The sequence below is a fragment of the Hippoglossus hippoglossus genome, chromosome 19 (assembly GCF_009819705.1).
Source record: "Hippoglossus hippoglossus isolate fHipHip1 chromosome 19, fHipHip1.pri, whole genome shotgun sequence".
Lineage (NCBI taxonomy): Eukaryota > Metazoa > Chordata > Actinopteri > Pleuronectiformes > Pleuronectidae > Hippoglossus > Hippoglossus hippoglossus.
Window position 1 is genome coordinate 1,286,135 of NC_047169.1, and position 19,693 is coordinate 1,305,827.

The window sequence follows — 19,693 nt, forward strand, 5'->3', positions numbered from 1 at the left end:
TTCCCTCCTCTCCTCCTCTTTCTTTCTAACATTCAGAAACTTTCTAAGCCACTCTGTAATCATCTGCCTCCGACCTCAAACATGCCATCACATCTCTCTTCACTTGTTTGCCCTTTAAGGTTCCTACACATCCTATCGCTCTTTCTAGACACTGCCTACCAGCGCTCCACTTTCCGCCTGGCGTTGGTTCGTAACCTCCGACCTCTTAGTTACATGAAGGCGGGGGGGGGGGGGGGGGCTTGACTTGTTCCAGGCATTAGTTCATAGTGTAGCTGTGATGCTGACACTATGTGAGTCCATGGTCCCCTCAGCCGAGCGACCCCCCCCCACACCGGTGCAGGCCTGGGCTGGTTTCAGAAACATCTGGAACTGTTCTCCGTGGCAGCTCTGTGGGGAACATGGAGGCGTTCCTGCTCCCACCGACCGCAGCCAGAGGGGGTGGGGGGGGGGGAGTTCAGTCAGTAAGAAAATGCAGCAGTCAGGGAAGAAGAAGAAGAATGAGGAGGCCATCCATCTGCAGTGTTTTTGTTTGGTTCCACCTGGGCTATGGAATTCGAATTCCATAGGGGGGGTTAGGGGGGGGGCCTGTACAGTGAGGCCCAGAGCATTTCCCCGTTTTGTAGTTTTCACATGAGGTAGGACAAGGTTCAGTCACTTGTTCAACCCTCTGAAGTTCCACAGGTTCAGTCTTGCAGGCAAAAACAAAAAAACATCAGGCAGGGGCGACACAGTGGTTGGAGCAGAGAGCGGAGGGGAGACGACCACACGGGTAAAAGCCTGGTCCGCCTGTCAGTCACTTCTCCAGCAGCTGCTTCCTCTGCTGTTCCCACAGGGCCTCCAGGTGATCCGCCCTCTTCAGAGCAGCCTATCAGAGGAGTGGGTGATATTTATAGAAGCTGTCAATCATCACTCCGTCGCTGTGTTTTCGTATCAGAGATCTTGTGACAGAAAGAATTCAGCCTCTCACCTCGTGCTGCTTCCGAAGATTACTGACCGTGTCTTCCTTCCTCAAGATGGCCGACTTCACTCTGGAAAATCATGAGAAAAGGCGTTAATTATGTTATAGGCCGTTTTCAGACATGACCTGTGGGTGAAGTCCGTAGATTGGCTACGGAGTTTACCCGCAGGTAAAATCGGCCACAGACCAGCGGTGATACCGTCAGTAACGGTTCCACCTCGTTGTCGCTCCAAGAAGAGAAATCCTTTATTTCACATGTTGCTGCTCCTCCTCCTTTTTGCCACGTACAACACAAGCTTTTAGAGCCACATTTAATTCCGTGTAGATATAAATCAGGTCCTTTTCAGGATTCCTCCACAGCTCCATTCAACTCATTCTCTTAGAAAGTGGCAGAGAGCGGAGAGCTTAAGTTTCCACCTGTTATTCATGTTGAACTGTGTCTTTAAATTGGGTGCCAACATTCCTGTTCACACCTCAGACAGAAGACTGTAAGGAGCCAGTTGACCAACAATACGTCTGAAAAGTGTGGGGACGTCTTTTCTTCCTCACACAGAAGACTTCACATTGTCTGCCGATGCTGATTCACTGATTACTCAGTTATTGGTGGTTTAAAACTTTAAATAAACCCTATTTTTAGAGTCATGATCTTCTCGCCCTTCATCTTACCGTTGATGGACTTCAGCCAGCTCCTCCTCCTTCTCCCTGGTCACCCTCTCCACCTCCAGCCGCTGCCTGGCCCTGACCTCTGACACTTCAACTTTCATCCGGCGGTTCTCCTCCTCCGTCATCACCAGCCTGTCAGCAAACTCCTGCCTTATCACCTCTGCCAGGCTGCGGCGCTCGTCTGACAGCTTGTCCCTGGTCTGGAGAGACGAGTCAGATAAATTCCAAGTCTGAATCTGTTTTGTATTTAAATGTTTCCATTTACAAATGACAGGGATTTTCTCTTTACCTGTGTGATGTCCTCCATCTCCTGTTCTTTCTGTCCGAGCATGGCCTGAAGTCTGATCAGCTCTTCCTCCGTGACTATCTGCTGCCTCCTCAGCTCTTGTTGTTTCTCCACAGCCGTCCTCTCCGAGCGCGCCAGCTCCCTGAGCTCAGCCTCGTATTTCTCCCTCAAACGCTTCACCCTGAGGACACAGAGCAAAGAGCCTTTATTCACACACAGACAGGACTTGCAAACAGAAAAAGAAGCATGGGACATCGGGAATTGACAGAGTACGTGGAAAGTATTCTTTATACACACTCGCCTGTTGTCAGCTGCCCTCTCACACTCCTCCTTGTCCTTGGTCGTTTCGTCCTCCAGCGTGCAGATGGCGAGTTCAATCTCTTTGTCGCGTTCTCGTCGCAGCGCGTCTTTGAGCTCGCGCTCACGGCTCAGAAGCCACGCCTCCTATAGACACACAAATACACTTGACGGCGGTTCTGGAGGAAGATTTAATTCTTTACTTATCAACCAACATCTGTGCAGTAGAAGCGACTCCGTTCTTCCTCAGTGGATCTGATCTACACCACCACAGTTTCCATCATTCAAGTGGAGAGTTGCAGGACACAAGTCGCTCTCACTCCACAAAGCTGGAAATGTACTGAAGTCCCAACATGAAATGGAAAAAGACCATTTTTGTCAGCAAAGCTCAGCTCCGTTGTTTTTACTCTGCCAATTTCACCGCTTGTATTTGAAACCTCTCCCCTGACACAAGAATGAATAAACCAGCCAGATGCCTACAGGGCCCTATGAGCGCACTACTTCACATTCACATGGTTGGACTCACGTGACTGTGAACACAAGAGGAGCCACTGAGTTGCATCAGAAGAGGTTTGGACAGGCTGCACAGACTCATGCCAGTGCATCAACAAACCTCTTTTCTCTTGTAGTTTCCTTCCCAGGTTTGCCTCTCGATGCCCAGTCGTTCTTGTAATGCCTTCATCTCCACCTGTTCACACAAACACTCCGTTAATGTGCTGCAGACCTGATAACTGCCTGAAGTTCATGTTACTCTGCTCAGTCCACACTCATCACCTGGTGCCTCCTCTCCTGCTCCTGTCTGGTTTTTTCCAGCTCTTCTCTGAGCGCCCGTGCAGCCAGAGAACTGTTCTCCTCCAGCTGCCGCTTCAGATCCTCCAGCTCCACTCGCTGCCTGCGAGACAAACACAAAGAAGAGCTTTGAAAATTGAGAACCACAACACTTATCAACATACTGTAACTCATCTGTAAAATACAGCTGATTCACTCAGGACTCTTTGGAACGTGAAAACATCCAGAAACAGGATATATTCAGTCCACTGTTATTTACTAAGTTTTGCAGACTGAGACAGGCAGTCACAATCAGCAAGTTTGACAGGGAAAAATATTATTAAATACTGCATTTATGGTTCTGAATATATACATAAATTGTATATATTCCAATGTTTTACCTTCAGTTAACACTGGCTCATGCTGATTTTATTTACTTTAAAAATTAAAAAGTGTTTGTTATATTTCCTGCAGGATTGCAGGGGAGACATATTTTCAAAATTTAAAAAGATCAGTTCTGAGCAGAATTCATAATAAACCAGTTTCTGTGAGATCTTGTTTGCTTTGTTTCTTCAGGTTCTCATTACAGAGAGAGAGACACAGAGAGAGAGAGAGACACAGAGAGACAGAGAGAGAGAGAGAGAGAGAGAGAGAGATGGATGACCTTTGACCTCACCGAGCAGACAGCTGGGCCAACCTCTCTTTCTCGTCGGACACCTCCTTGTAGAGACGCCTCCTCTGCTGCTGGAGGGACAGCTCCTCCTCCTGAAGCTGCTTCTCATACCTGACACAAACAGACATCACACACACAAGGGACTCATTAACGAATACCCGCTAACAGCCTTTCATGTGCTGGACTCATTAACTCTGCTGGACCGTGTTTCTCCTCATGTGACCTGAAATGAAAAGTCTCTCTCTGGTTGTTTCTGCGTCTGTCTTTCTCTTTCCTGATTTCATTGCTTGAAGAAGAATGTTGAATCAACAGAAGATTGAAGACCATGTCACTCAGGTCTTAAAACATTAAGCTCAACAAAGGCTGCTTTGTCTATGGGATGTTTCATTTTGAATCGACTCTCCAGCTTCCTGTGTTTCATGCAGCTTCAGACCGACAGTCAGAATGTGTGGTTGGATGTGATGAAGGTTTTATTCATACAGCCAGTTATAAGCTGCCATCTCCAGTAGCCATCTCCCACCTCTGCTTGGCGAGCTCCCTCTCTCTCTGACACTGCTCCTCCTTCTCCTTCTCCAGCTGTACGCGGAGCTCTTCACACTGGCGGACGTAGCGCTGGGCCACCCGGTCGTCCGCCTGCAGCAGCTCCGCCTCGTGGAGCGCCCGCAGCTTCTTCAGCTCCTGTTTGTGTTTGGAGATCAGCTTCTGGATCTCCGGCTCCAGACCTGTGAGCAGAGGAGAGGAGAAGTGTTTACAGCTCACAGGATAAAACCTAATCCAAAAAGTAGTTTTTTTTTTTTAAATGATAAATTTGTATTTTCATGAGTCAGATTCCTGTAAGGCAGTTTTTATTTTTGGTCCACATATTGGTGAGAACGAGAGTAAATACAGCTAATCGATGACTCAGTAAAGAAATACAAACATTTCTGACATGTCTTCTGAAATATTTGGTATAGTGTCCCCTGCGTTACCCATGTTGCTGCATCACATTATTACACTTCATATGAACCTTTACATTGTGGCTCGGACAACTTGTCATGTCAGAAAAAACCCAACGTACTATAATTAAACCATCTAAAAAAAATGGCGTACTTATAAAGTCTCACCGTGACAGTTTATCAGCTCTGCCAAGAAACTAAAACATTTGAATCTGCGAAGGTCGTGTCAGAGGTCGTGTCCTCAGTAAAGAAATGAAAACAGTTCTTTATCTCGAGAGCTGTGAATGTACAAACACGTTATCGGCGCTTCATGACAACTGACTGGGACATTTGATGTTATCAGCTCATCACAGTAACAATACACCCAGTGAGTCTCAGGGAGTTGCACAAGAAGAACAAAGGCTCAGTAGAGAATCATAGGTGACGTGTATATACTGAGTTCAGTAACTAACCCAGAGTTCAAATTAACTACACTTTCATACAAATAATGAACATGGTGCAGCTTTCATCTTTTAGGTTCATGTTCATCCTAAAAGGGACAAATGTAAAACCACAACGAGGGGATAGAATGATGCTGAATCACTGACGTGTGTTGGAGGACTCTGTTGGAAATAAACATGCTCACAGGAAAATGAGGGGGAAATAAATAGAGACAAGAGAATAAATAGATTGTGATACCAGGTGTTACCTAAAGGCTTTTAGAGTCACATCAGAACAAGGTCCTTCACATCGTGTTGCACCTCAATACCAGGCTTTACTTCCAGGTTTAGAGGTTCTCTGGTTTCAGATTCAACTTTATTGTCATTGCACAGAGTACAAGTACTGAGACAACGAAATGCAGTTTAGCATCTAACAAGGAGTGCAAAAAAAAAAGCAGTAAAAGTGCAGAGTATGTGCATATGAAAAGTGGAATATGTAAATAAATAAGATATGTACAGTAAGAAATAGATATGGAATATGAACAGTATAGATACAAGACTATGTTCTGTCACAGGCCTCTGAATCTGCCCAGCCTCAACCCATCTGGCTTCTGACACAGCTCTGGTCACATGCCTGCTGCCCCCTCGAACCCTCCTACCACCCGCTCTGTCCCAGCTCTGCTTTCCTAATCCTATAAACATTTTCTATTCGCATTCCTTCTTCCCTCCTCTCCTCCTCTTTCTTTCTAACATTCAGAAACTTTCTAAGCCACTCTGTAATCATCTGCCTCCGACCTCAAACATGCCATCACATCTCTCTTCACTTGTTTGCCCTTTAAGGTTCCTACACATCCTATCGCTCTTTCTAGACACTGCCTACCAGCGCTCCACTTTCCGCCTGGCGTTGGTTCGTAACCTCCGACCGCTTAGTTACATCTAAACTTTGGTTTAAGACATAAACACCCTGGAGCTGGTCACAGAGCTGTAGAGAAATACAATCAATTCTTTATCTCGAGAGCTGTGACAGTACAAAAATGTCATCAGCGCTTCCTGACAACTGACTGGGACATTTGATGGTATCAGGTCATCACAGTAACAATAAACGCATTGAGTTTCAGGGAGTGGTTTTCAGAAAACTGTTCCACAATGAGGGGATAGAATGATGCTGAGTCACTGACGTATGTTGGAGAATTCTGTTGGAAATAAAAGTGCTCACAGGAAAATGCCCTTAAAAAAGATTTTAACCTTTTTGGATTTTTAAAAACAAAAGATGTTTACATCCCAGATTTCCACTCGGAGGCTTCACTACCTTTCACAGTGATCTCTTTAATCTTCCTGGTTTTCTCGTCGATCCATTTCTCCCGCCGTATTTTCTCCGTGGCGCTCATTAGGTCCTTTAACTTCTTGATCTCCTGTAGAGGGAGGAAGGGTGTGGGGGGGGGGGTAAGTTATAGTGGTGGGGTGGTGTCACAGTGAAGTGAAGTCATGAGGAGAACTAATACACCAGCATTTATATCATTTAAAGCAAGAGAGGTGGTTTGTAGATCTCAGATTAAATGTTTACATCATAACACAAACCACATCCACGCTAACACAGCTGGAAACACATAGCATGTGACCTTTCATGCACACAGGTCGTGTGGTACAAACAGGAAGTAGTACATCTACTCTGCAGTTGGTTTCTAAGTTACAGAAAATAGAGGAACAGTGATGGTGAAAAGTAGGAGCAGAGATTTATTTACATAGATCGGATGTCGTCCCAGATTCAGCTTTCACATCATAACAATGACAAATTCAAGGGTAAGTTGAGTTTGTTAGAAGGTCAAATTGAGAAACACCACAAAGGAAACAAGAGGAAGACAAGACAATTTACAGAATAAGATAAAACACTGAAAGCTGTATATCTAAACCTAGAGATGAGAAAAGACTGGAGGGGACTCACATGCAGACACACTGTCCGAGAGATGTTGTGTGGGATAAATGAAATGAAGAAAGGAGTGGTGGAATGAGAGAGATGATCAAGTCAATGGGTGAACGGGTTAGAGGAAAATAAAACAAAGTTACCTCGCACAAGGGACCCAGAATTTGCCAAACCTAAAGCCAGGAAAATACAGACAAACCGACGGGGACAGAGGAAGACAGCGAAGAAGAGGAAGAGAAAAACAGAGAATAGACAGTTAAACAAAAGGCAACACGGCAAGAAAGCAAGACACACAAAGCAAAGCAGAGGCGGAGCGGCAGGAGCTGTTTGCAGTGGGAGATAAAAAGATGTTGATTCCTGAGTCTTCAGGGAAACATTAAATCACTGGTGTCATCCTCCATCTCACCATCTCATGCTGCTCCTGCATCTGTGCAATCTGCTTGGTGTATTTCTGATCCACCAGCTTCAGCTCTCCCACCACTCCCTCACAGCGCTCACTCAGGGACTTCTTATCGTTGATCAGCTGACGAGCAGATTACAAACCACAGTCAGAGGAAGATGAAGCGAGAGTCAGGAGACAGGTTACAGCTGAGATTCCACTGTTCGCACCTGATCAATGAAAGTGAGGTGTCTCTGGATGGTGGACTCAGATTGTTCCTTCTGGAGATGGAGGTTCCTGTTCAGCTCCTTCTCTGTCTCATTCACATGCCTCAGCGTCAGCTCCCTCTGCTGGGCCTGACGCACACAACACAGAGACGATAAACAAACCTCCACTCAAAGGGTCGTCACTTACAGGAAAATACCGGGATCAAGAATCACTCTCTCGGTTTAAATTCAGTGCGAGGTGTGTGTAGCTCCTCACCAGCGCGGCCTGCAGCATGTTCACGGTGCGTTTCTTCTCCTCCAGCTCCAGCTTGATTCTCATCATGGAGCCGGTGACTTCGGCGGCGGTGGCCGACGCCTGCTCGACGCCGACCAGCTCCTCCTCAGACAACACAGCCTGAGAACACACAGATAGAGTCAGCACGTTTTTTATTGATGGGTTATTTAAATTTATATATGGCAAATATATGTCACTGGGATGGGGTCCCACTGATAAACCAAAGGAATGAAGAGTCGCTGTGTTGCTGCAGACCCTGACCTCTCTGTGTGATCCTGAGGTGACCGAGCGAGGTCTCTCCTGCTCAGACTTCTCCATCTCGTCGAGGAAGCTCATGATGCTCTGCAGCTTGGCCTCAGAGAGCAGGGCGCCCCCGTCTGGCAGTGCGGGGTGGTGGCTCAGCTGCCTGTGGCGCTCCAGGTTGTCAGTGGTCAGAGAGTTGGAGTCTCCGTCCTTTAGATGAGAGACAGTAAGAGTGCAGGTTTGTTTATTGCTGATTTATTAGGAGATGAAAACCCTCAGACTGAAGACAAGCTCTTCATACCTAAGAACATTGACACTGACCTCATCTATCCAGGCGTACTTCTCCTTGCGGTAGCACTTGGGCTCGGACAGCCTCTCTGGCTCGTCCTCCAGCAGCTTCAGAGTGTCCAGCAGCTCGTTGAGCGTAGTTTTAGACTGAGCTCTGCTGGACAAAGCTCCCTGACGCTGCTCCTCCACACTCACAGACCTCTGCAGAGCCTCCTAGAGTAACGACGTCACACATACGTTTAACATAGGACCAAAAGGAAAAACTGATTTAATTAGTGGTGAGTAACTTTGATCATTTCAGTTTATAATAACGTACCTGGGAACACTGAGAACCTCTGCGATTGGAGAACGATGGGGAAATGGCTCTGAAGCTGAGCTCCGCTATGTCAGTCCCCACATTCAAATTGGTGTCTATGGAAACATTTGACCAGAACGTTTATTACAGGATTCTCTCACATTTTTTTTTAAGTAACTTTAACTGCACATGAAGATGTTTTGGGCGTTTAGCTCACGGCGTTCCGACCTGTGTTCTTGGTTTTGATGTCTGTTGGTGACATCGGGCTGTTGTTGTTGCTCGGCGAGGCTGGACTTCTGTTGGTCTGGATAATCTTTTGCGGCTTCCTGCGTCCAACCACACCAACCGGCTTCATGCTTTCCACTTCAGCTGCGCGAGGCACCTCTGCCACTCGCTGGGTTCTTTTCTGTGGCAGCTCCTGCACCACACCACCAGAGGGAGACATTACAACACATCACAAAAGTGTTGCGAACCAAACTCAGTGAGATGTGATTGATTTACTTTAGAAACAATCATTGAACCCTGAGTTACAGTTTACTGCAAAGTACGTACATCAGCCGTGATCACCTGCACGGCGGCGAGACGGGCCAGACGAGCTTTCTCTTTACGGATCAGTTTCCTGTCGTTCTCCTGGTGCGGCTGCTCCAGACAAATATCCTCCTCTGCTCTGTCCTCCTGCTCCTACAAGAGAAAGGAGGACTTTTTAATATCAGGAGGATGCTACAGATTGTGATGTGAAGCATTAGGATTAAAGAGTTGTTTACCTGGGAACACTGAGAGCCTCTGGGATTGGACAGAGCAGGAGAAATGGCTCTGAAGCTCAGTTCACCTACGTCGGCCACAATGTTCAAATTGGAGTCTGTGGAATCATAACCATCAGGAGACCCGTCAGAAACAACAGATTTTTTAATAATTTAAAGATGTAATAACATGATCATGGATATTTAAACACAGGTGATGCTGTACAGTGTGAAGTCCAAAGCACCCAGAGAAGAACACACCTGTATTTTTGGCTTTGACAACTGTGGGCGACACGGGGCTGTTGTTGCTCGGCGAGGCCGCTGGACTTTTATTGGTCAGAGTAATCTTGGGAGGTTTCTTCCTCCCAACCCCACTGGTCGGCCTCTGGTTTTCAAGCTCCAGCTCGGCCGCATGCTGCACCTCTGTGACCCGCTGGGCCCGTTTCTGCTGCAGTTCCTGTACCACACCACCAGGGAGAGACAGGGGACAGTGTTATAGACCATAAAGTACGTCCAAAAAGTTCCACATGTATTTGATTACCACTGGAGAATCAGCACTTGGACTAGAATCTTTTATCTAACATGACAATTTCAGAGATGTTATCCAACCAATAAGGGTCGAACAAAAACCTCCTGAGCTGCATTATGGGAAGTGTGCAGCCCGTTGTTTTGGGGCTTGACACAGACTGAGGACTAAAAACTGTGGCCATCTCGTCTCTATTGCATCAGTTTTGAAAATATGTCTTCAGTAAATCAGAGGTGGGCACCTGGATGGCAGCGAGACGGGCCAGACGAGCTTTCTCTTCACGAATCCGTTTCCTGTCTTCGTCCCGTTTCTGCGGCTGCTCCAGGCGACTGTCGTCCTCCGTTCTCTCCTCCCACTCCTACGAGGAGAACAAACAGGTCTTGTTAATACTGAGATAAACCCAGTTGAGACTGTGCGGAATGAAAGGTAAGGAGTGCAGCAGCCGGAGGACAGATGGATACCTTTCTTTTACCAGCAAGGATGCGTTTGAGCGCTGCCTGGTTTGTGTGTCGTCTCTTGGCTCTGTACCAGCGCTGGATGGTGACTGCTGCCTGGTTCACCTGCTGAATAAACCTTCAAATACACAGAGGACGGCCGTGAGTCACAGAACAATAAAACAAAGAACATAAACAGTGACAACTCATTAAGAACATCACCTTTCAGCCTCCTCCTCGGTGACCTCCTTCCTCCGCAGCAGGACGGGGCTGCCGTGGAGGGCCAACACCGGAGATCTGTTGTTGGAACTTAAAGATGTTGAGGAGAAATTCTTCTGGGACTTGGTGAGGGAGCCGTTCTCCAGTGACACTTCATCATTTGCTGTGGCTTTCAGGATGTTACTGAGAGAAAACGTACAAAATCAGATGAGATAAATAACCAACTGATCGTAAGCAGAAGAACCTTCTCATGAATGCAGCAGCAGAGTTTTTTTTCGTGATGGCCAACATCGTACATTTGGCTTGGCCCTATTAATAAAAAATCTCTAAAACCACGACAGGCATCCGATTATGCTGAGTGCACAACATACTTAAAGGACGGCTTCTGGTTGGAGCTCTTTGGCGTGAGTGGTTTCTCAGAATAGTTGTTGTGCAAGATGGTGGTGACAGAATTCCCCACAGCTCCCTTGTTGCTCCTGGGAAAAACAGAAAGGCACAATGACACCCTGCAGGAGACGATTTACAAACTCATGGAAGTCCCTCATGTGCTGGTATCACTTTTAAGTATTGAGAATGCCACTGCCATCTTCTCTCACCTCACCCCCCTCAAGGCATTACAGTAACCGACACTGTACGTGCTGTGACACAAGTTCTTATCATATTACAAAGTCAGCGCACACGGTTTTCTGACATTTACGTGAAAAAAATATCCCAGTGTGTGGGTGGAATTCCTGAAGGCGGTATCAGCTGCCGTGATCCACAGGTATGAAACACGAGAAGCAGGCAGAAGTCCAGAATGCAGCAGTGCGGGTAGTTACTGTGCTGGTTTTGGACTTGTCCCTCTTGTGTCAAAGACGCTGCCCACCTGTTGTTGGCGGTGAAGGTGGCGGCCAGAGCAATGCCAGGCTCTCTCTTCTTCAGGCTGATGGGAGAGTCCACGCTGCCGGTGCTACGAGGACTCAAGTGCACAGGAAAAGCTCTGGGCTGGTCGTCCTTTAAGATATGAAACGTAGAGTTAATGCACAATGAGGCTTCAGGAGGTCGGCGGTTCGATTCGATTTTTTAAAGCAAAAATACAAAATGAAGGCTGGTCGCAGCTTCTCGGACGTGAGGATTTTGATTTCTATGTCAAAACATTTGAAAAAAAATTTTGTCGGACAATAGAAGTGAAAGAAAACTGCAGATTAACTGATTTAAAGAAATAATTTTGTCTGTTATCTTCTTCTTATCTTATCCACACAGTTTAATATGATAGCCAGCATATATATAAATGACAAAATAAGAAATGTAGTTGATTCAAGTACCAGGATGTTCCATGTGGTTCTGTCTGGAGACGCCTTGCTGAAGCTGGACAGTTTCTTGCGTCCATCCGAGCGGCTGTCAAACAGGGCCAAGTAGTCCCCGCTCTGTTCCTGACTGAGGAGCAAACAAGCCAACCACAGGTTAGGACCCTGTTATACTGAACTACGCTGTTTACTAGTAAATCAAATGATCACTGGTGGAAACAGAAATCTCCGAACCATTGATACAAGAGGAGGGTGAAATCTGAAAAGAAAAAGTGGTATATGTGGGCTAAGAAAATAATTTCCAATGTGTCCTTATAAGGGGGGGAGCAGCATGTTCAGGGCTCAGTTTCACACAACAAGGGCTTAGCAGAGCACGACACACAATTAAACATCTCAACACAGAGCAGGGACCTCGAGTCGAAGTGGTTAGTTGCAGCTTTTGTGATTAAATGTTGTAATGACAGCTGCAGAAACCGGTCTCATCTCCCCCCAGGCACTGGAATTCACTACAGCAGCTGACTGGTCTGTCAGGGAGAACTCTGCTGTGGATTCCATGTGAATGCGTGCACCCATATGTTGATCTCGATGGCCTGTCATTCATCTTTCCAACAGCCTGACACTCCAGCGCCTCCATCACGAGGCACAGATGTAGGGTGACCTCCTGCCTGGCCTCTGTTGCTATCTGTGCTGCAGCCTCCTGCGCTGTGCAGGGTGTTTCTGTCTGGGTATTGTGGGTGAGTATCTGTGTGTGAGTATTCGGGGGGGGGGGGTCAAGCCAGCTGGCCCAATGAAAAGCAATCTGACAACACTATTCAGGCAGCACATTCCTCTACTTATGCTTTGCAAGAGAGAGATGCACGGGGAGGGGAGGAGGCAGTGGTGAGTGACCCCCAACGCCAGCCCTAAAGTCTCTGACACTGGGGGGGGGGGATTGGGGGTATTCAGAATGTCTTTAAATTTAAAACCCCTCTGCACTGCTTCCTGAGAGGCAGAGAGGGCGGGGGGGGGGGGGGGTAATGGCGGCAGCTGCCGGACAATAGAACCAGAGCGTGCACACTTCTCCTTTCACTGGCTCCTGGTGGAGGGGGGTAACCTGACCCAGAGGTCCTGGGCCCTCCCCCTCTAACCTGGGACAAAGCAAGTGCCTGCACCCCACGACCCTAGCAACAGGCGCCCAGCTTCCCTCACTCTTTATCAAGCAGAAGCTGGCGCGCCACAACTCTCATTGTCTGACCTGCTGCAGCTTCAGGGCTGCCAGCTGTTGCTCACTGACGAGCAGCAGCCTGGTTTAAAAGGCTCCGTTTACAACAAAGGTTTGTCCTGGTAACACGAGCACCGCCTCGGACTGTCTGACACAGATTACCTAAGATGCGCACATTCTTTTCTGTCATTTCCAAAAACATGACCTTCATATTTCAGAGACACGCATGCTGCTGTAAAGGTCATCTGGTGATTTAACTGAAGCTTAGGAGCAGGGTTTGGCTGGGACTGAAGATGTGGTGTCAATGTCAGTGATAAGGAATGAGGAAAAGGGTTTGACCCAAAGAAATAAGAGGAGATATTGATTGTCAATACAACCCTTGTGGTGAGCTGGTTACTGTGTTATGTGTTCATACCTGAGACTGATGTTGGCCTGCTGATTGACCTGCGTGGTGCTGTTGGAGCGCCTCAGGTTCTTGATGGAGCGGGAGCTACCGAAGCTGACATCACTCTGTGGATTTAAAAAGCTTGTTAGAAGATTTTTACTCTTCCTATCATGGAAAAACTAAGACTGAGAAGACAGTGCTGATTTCTCTCATTCCTGCATCTTGAATGGATTATCTAAACACTCAGAGACGATCTGCAGCCAGCACAGGAGCACACATGTGGCAGTGCACGCTGACTCACCAGGGTGTTGCGTTTTCCTCTGCGTTCACCAGCCACAGAGACCGACACAGAGCGAGAGAAGCACTTCCCAGGCGACGCACTGCTGGGTCTCTTGGACACTGAGAGCTGGGAGCCCGACAAGCTGAGGTCCAAAGCATCTCTGGAGACACCTGTCGGGATGGATGAGGGGCTGCGTGTTTTATGCATCCTTTGAAAACCTGGAGTAGAGGACAATAGGATGGATGTCAGACAAAATGGAGATTCAGAGGGTTCAACCACAGCAACAGAGGGAATAACGGCCACTTTCTCCAGACTGACAGTTTCATCTCCATGTGAACCACTCACTAATATATAATGATAAACAGATTTCAATAGAGGTGTTTTTATTTAATAAAAATCTCACTCGAACATAATATTAGTAATCATAACATCATTTGACCGGTATTATAGTATGCCTGTTGTGTCTCGAGGCAGCTTGTGCACCCCTAGGGAATCCCTGATGTAGCTTAATACAAGTGACCACAAGGCAATGAATGTTTTTCAGAATGATCACACATTTGTGACTGTGCAAATTTGTAGGAGATGCACTTGACAATTCTGACAGCGATCAGGCCTCATCCACTGAAAATGACCGTGAGACCGTCGTTGAAGAGATGAAGCAGCAGGTACCAGGCCAAGACTCTGATTCAGATGGAGCAGACAATACCTCAAACACTCCCGTTGATGTTGTTGAAGATGCCAAGCAGACACATCCACACCATGATCTGATAATGATGATGGCATAAGCGATCCAGACTATACCCCACCCTGTGATGAGTACTTTGAAAGTGTGATCAAAGACCATCCAGAACTCAAGATCAAAGTGTGGAGCGACGGTTGCGTTTATCAGAACCGCAATGCACGTGTGGCGAATGCATTCTCTGAGCTTGCAAGGAAATATGGGGGTACTAATAACACAGAAATACCTAGTTTAGCAGTGAAGGTCCATTTCAAGCTGTCCTTCTCGGAGGACTCTGCGTGGGAAGCACTGCCACAGAGGGTTCAGGTGCCAAACGAGCCGATAGCATGGATAACAACGTTTCCATGTGCTCTGCCAATCAAGGAGAGAAGGTTCCAGGACCTCCAGTCAATGAAACACGTCATGCCCGTCGAGTGTCATCACTTCTTTGACAATTTGCCACATTAATAGGCATCAGTCAAGAACCCAGCCAGGAAGAGCTGGAGGGAGAAGTGAGGAGATGCACAGGCCTCCTCAGCATTATGTCTAGTTAGTTTGTTAGTTATGCTTTATTGTTGACAGAGTTGAAGGTTTAAAATTGCTTAAGTCACAAAGGCATGTTCAAAAATTTGCCTAAGTCATTTATTCCTCTTGTGTTACATACTTGACAGACATTGTTATTAGTATGTCAATAGTCATCTATTGTCATAACCTTTTTGAGTGAAAGTATCAATAAATATCATATATTCAATATTTGGTTAATTTTTTTGTTTTCTGAAAAACCTGAAAAAATGACTTGGGCCATTAGTTTAAGAGGGTGACGATATACAACACTGTTCCACTGAGTATTGTGTATATTGTATTGTGTAGTTACTTGTGTTTATATTGTATTTTTCAACTGGTTTATAACCTCTACTGAGTTTGTATTTTAATATTTCCTCTTGAAAGCTGTAACACAGTGTATTTGCACACAGGAGGACTAATAAAGGATCTAATATCTCATCTGGCATCACTTACACTTCCCTGTGCTTTACCAGCTGACTGGTAACCATGTGAGTCACTGGTGAAGCTGGTGAGCCTGGTTAGTGTTGCTGAGGCTGTGAGGTAACCAACCACAGCTCAGTCGCTGTTGCTAAGGTGTAAAAACACAAACACAAGGTTCACAGCTCCTGGAAACAACCATCTATCACTACTGTTAGCCCTGCTAGCCCTGCTAGCCCTGTTAGCTAACCCCACAGCACAGTGAACAAGCCTGTGAATGGCCACAGGTGAAGTAAATACCGTTACCTGCAGGAAAAGCAGTGGAAACACACGCAGCTCTGATGAGCTACGCTAGCATGCAACACCTGCTAGCTAGCTAGCTGTGTGTACCGCGGACAGCACGGCAGCTAACACGGTCACTACACTGCAGCTGAATGTAAACACACGTTCATTCAGACACACGAGTCTCAAACATGACTCCTGACGTAACACGCGACTGGGACTCCGTCCCGATGAGGGGTCGAATCCCGGCCCCGGCTCAGCCCCTGAACTCCGCTGGGGGTCCCCGGACTAACGCGAGCTGCTGTTAGAGACACGTCCAGGTCCTCAAATGAATCAAGTCCAGTTTGTCCGGTAAACAACACAACAGCTGATGGGACGAACGGAACTCACTTCAGAAGCCGAGCGGCAGCATCGCGGATCAGCTCGTCTCCTCTGAGGCGTCACCTCCAGCCCCCGGGTGCTGCCCGCTGCTTCCGCTGCTTCCGTTAGTTCAACTAGTCCGGGTTGGTCCGGGTTAGTTCTCTGACTCTGCTCGGTTCTGTCGCTGGACTCAAACTGACGATCCGTGATAACGCGGATCATCATGTGGCGAAAACACACTCGGCCCCGCCCCCCGTCGCCTGCCATTGGCGGAGTGAAGAAGTCCGTCCCTGCGTTCCTGCTTCCGATTGGTCGAGATGATCTGCCTCACAGGGGGCGTGGCTCATTGAACCGTTTGGTTGACTTTACAAAAAGATGCTTTGATTTAAAATCACTTTTCACTTTAGAAACAGTAAAAAAAGTTCCAGCTCGTTTATAGATGATTTATTAAATGTTCCCTCAAACCTCAGTCACACAATGAACCTGATAAAACACGAAGAACACTTTAACAAAAAGAAACAAGGCCTCACATCTCCAACACTTTGAATATCTACATCAGAAAAATAACAATTATTCAGAATGTGTCCCCATATATAGAATGATTAATGCATTATAAAAACACAGACTGGTTAACGGCCCCTGATTTATGTGGCACTACAACTTAATATAAGACTATTGTGTCTCTCTGCATGTTTATTATTATTATATTTGTGTCTTTATCTCTGTGGTCAGTGTGTCTCTTTGTGGTCATTGTGTTTCTCCTTATAATTGTGTCTGTGTATTTACAGTCACTTCTGACCTGCTCCTTGCCTTGAATGCCTGTTTTGGTCGTTCTTCCAATGTATGAATTTATGATCTTGTTTGAATTTAGATATTCTCTTATCTCACAGTTACAACAAACAATCAGAAATAACTCAGATCTCTGTAAAAATCAGCATCTATCTTCTTTTAAACTCCACAGCCGCCCTCCACACGTCAGCCCCCTGTGCCAGAGTGATCTCCTCCGGTAGAGACTCGAGCTCCAGCAGAGGTGGAAGGTGCTTCTTCTCCAAATGGCTCTCCATGGTGGACCTGATGCTGGAAACAGCAGGGAGGGAGAAGTGTTAGCACCGAGACCATTGTTTTCACCCCAAGCATTCCTATTCACTCCTCTGTCCAGCTGCCGCCCCCATAGGAGTGACCTGCGGCAGAGGGGATACAACTTAAGCTCCTTTCCCCTGACAGATGGCTGCCTGGAGGGTCACGCTCTCATCCTGGAAGTCAAAAGGCTCCACATCCCAGGGGAGCGCCCGGGTGAGACCTCCACACTTTACTCTGATTAAAACTGTCTGGAATCAATGGATTCCTTTGGACCAGGGTGGTAATCTCTGACGTGACAAGAGGCACACTCCTTTCACCCATGATCTCTGTGTTTTTACAAACACCCTTTGGAGAAATTTGTGTCAATACTGCAAACGTTTTAGGAATGTTTTACCATTTGGTGCATTTCCTCCAACAGAAACTAAACTGACAAAAGGGTAAATGAGGTTTCCCTACAGATGGGTGACATACAAAAGGCTTGTGCTTACTCCCAGTTTGGCTGGTAACCCTGGTCAGTTACGGCATCGCTCGTCTTCAGCAGCAGAATCTCATGAAGCTCCAAAGAAAACGTGTCGACGTCTGTGACAGCGAGGAAAACCTTCAGCCCTTTCCTCTCGTCCTCGGACAGCTTCTGCTGGAAGCTTGGGGGCAGTTTCTGAAACGGGTCCTGAAAGAGAATCACAAATTTACGTTTAATCAATGTTTAATTCACTTCCACGACTGTGTGCATCATTGCAGAAACCGCCGCGAACACAGAATTCCTCAAACTCAGTTTTCATTGGGGTCAATCTGTGGGCGCCTGCCGTGTCAGTTGGCACACTTCCAACGGATTACAGCCCAGAAGCTTTAACTCTCTGTGGTGTTCGGGTCAGTCTCTGGCAGCCAGCAGGGGTCAGGAGTGATTATGTGGTCACCGCGGATCGAGTTTCTCTCATGGATTTAACAGTTTCAGTCTGTGAAGGGGTTTGGTTTAAATATTTTCTCCATCCACATCCAATAACTTTATTTTTATTGATACTCACTTGTTTTCTGTTCAGCATGAGCTCAGATTTCCAACAAGTCAGGAGCTGCCAGGTGAATATGCTGTGTTCCAGTTTGCATTCTCCAAGACCCTAAAATAAAAAGTTTCATGTTTTTAAAAGGTCACAGCAAACCATCGCTGCTTTTTGTGCAGGTTTTATCTCCTAAACTGATCTTTTTTGAAAGCAACATATCTCTACAGCAGGAACCAGCTTCCATTCATTTCTCTGTGACTCTGGAACCTGAACAATCTGCACTTTCAGATACGTTCTCGTGGCAAGATGATGCAGAATTTAGAGTTTACACATTGGCTCAACTATACTAGTAAATTTAACTTTTCCACAGAGGCGGGTTAAATCAGCCATGCAAACGTTCGAGAGAGTCTCGGGACTTTCTCCAGAGTGAAAGACAAACTCCAGAGAAAGTCCAGAGAAAGTCCGGACCCCATTGTTTGGGTTTTTCTAGCTTTCTAGTCTTGTAAATCTTTTTATGTAATATAGCAACAGAGAAGATCAGAGTCAGGTATAAACTGTTAAATTTGATTATTTAATATCTTATGTATAAGTGAAATTTCTGTTGTATTAAATATTCTATAAATGGGACTTTCATTGAGAGAAAGACAACAAGAGAGGGTTGTTTTAACTGTGCATTTTTTACAAGATGAGATCGAATCCCTTTCTTTGCATAGTGGTGTTGCAGTGGAAATAGCTGTGGGTCTGGAGGCTTCTACCTTGGCTACAGTGCTGGAAATATGTCGGCGCATCTGCAAAGAATCAGTGAGGTAGGATGAAAGTTGACCCTGAGGATCAACGACCATCTTGCCAAGGAAGCGAAGGCCGATCTCCACCACGTACACGGCGTCACAAACATCTGTGTACGAGCGCAGCACCGTCCTCATGGTGCTGCACACAGAACCCTTCAGCGGTTCCTGCAGGACGGACAGGGAAACAGTCAGCAGGGCCAAGGGAAGGAATTTGACCTCTAACAAAGTGGCCTCACACACTCGTACAGGGGAGACTCCTGTGAACATTCTTCAGCTGGCACCACTAGGTTCCAGATCACGACTGGTACTGTAACTAATGTTCTGAGGTGAGCGAAATGCTTTTACCTGACAAACCTTTCCTCTGACCTCGGATAGAACCACAGAGAAATCCTGCAGGTGTCTGTTCAGGTACCTCGACGTGTCCTGGTTTTAATCAAAGTGGAAAACAGTGCTGGTGAGAGGAATGTTTGGTTTTACCTGAGACGGACACACGGACACATGGTTATATTTAGATTTTACCGCTTTGATAAGAGGTTTTCCAGCCAGGAAGCGGCGGGCGAGCTGCGTTTGGATCCCCAGCAGATCGTAGCTTCTGTCCGTCTCCCGGCCTTTCTTCAAGGTGTAGTGACAGTGAGCTAAGACCAGAGGCAGCAGCTCTCTCTCTGGGTTGCACAGAGTCAGCTGGGTCTCGGAAATCCTCTCCAACATAACAATGTACTCACTGAGGAAATGAAACACGGTTAAATTAAAAACAGTTTTACTTGATGAACCCTGCGTTCGTACTCGTCTCAT

At 46.7% G+C, this 19,693-nt stretch overlaps 2 protein-coding genes across 6 annotated transcripts in view; both read right to left on the reverse strand.

The window, feature by feature from the left end:
- Positions 1-571: 571 nt before the first annotated feature.
- cep131 (centrosomal protein 131) lies at positions 572-16,240 on the reverse strand. Of its 5 annotated transcripts, none has more exons than XM_034570174.1 (30): positions 16,069-16,216; positions 13,719-13,915; positions 13,448-13,542; positions 11,850-11,961; positions 11,411-11,538; positions 10,917-11,021; positions 10,549-10,728; positions 10,354-10,465; positions 10,134-10,250; positions 9,628-9,823; positions 9,391-9,485; positions 9,179-9,307; positions 8,855-9,044; positions 8,648-8,742; positions 8,365-8,544; positions 8,062-8,253; positions 7,783-7,920; positions 7,530-7,655; positions 7,327-7,443; positions 7,064-7,093; positions 6,309-6,411; positions 4,166-4,367; positions 3,649-3,756; positions 2,979-3,096; positions 2,818-2,892; positions 2,209-2,351; positions 1,911-2,088; positions 1,625-1,821; positions 968-1,028; positions 572-865 (listed from the first exon to the last, which is right to left on the reverse strand). In XM_034570174.1, the coding sequence occupies exons 2-30, from the start codon at positions 13,902-13,904 to the stop codon at positions 794-796; spliced, it is 3,780 nt and encodes a 1,259-aa protein (XP_034426065.1). In that variant the 5' UTR covers positions 13,905-13,915; positions 16,069-16,216; the 3' UTR covers positions 572-793. The 5 variants fall into 5 exon arrangements, with proteins under 5 accessions (XP_034426065.1, XP_034426067.1, XP_034426066.1 ...); XM_034570176.1 differs by having other exon boundaries at positions 9,179-9,301; positions 16,069-16,215; XM_034570175.1 differs by having other exon boundaries at positions 9,179-9,304; positions 16,069-16,215.
- Positions 16,241-16,460: 220 nt separating this feature from the next.
- Positions 16,461-19,693, reverse strand: part of LOC117753000 (E3 ubiquitin-protein ligase rnf213-beta-like) — a 36,505-nt gene continuing 33,272 nt past the window's right edge. The window contains exons 60-65 of the mRNA XM_034570772.1: positions 19,421-19,622; positions 19,247-19,324; positions 18,869-19,066; positions 18,141-18,230; positions 17,607-17,785; positions 16,461-17,115 (exon numbers count right to left, since the gene is read on the reverse strand). Of these exons, the coding sequence (XP_034426663.1) occupies positions 16,977-17,115; positions 17,607-17,785; positions 18,141-18,230; positions 18,869-19,066; positions 19,247-19,324; positions 19,421-19,622 (886 nt within the window). The 3' untranslated portion in view covers positions 16,461-16,976. The remainder of the gene's footprint in view (positions 17,116-17,606; positions 17,786-18,140; positions 18,231-18,868; positions 19,067-19,246; positions 19,325-19,420; positions 19,623-19,693) is intronic.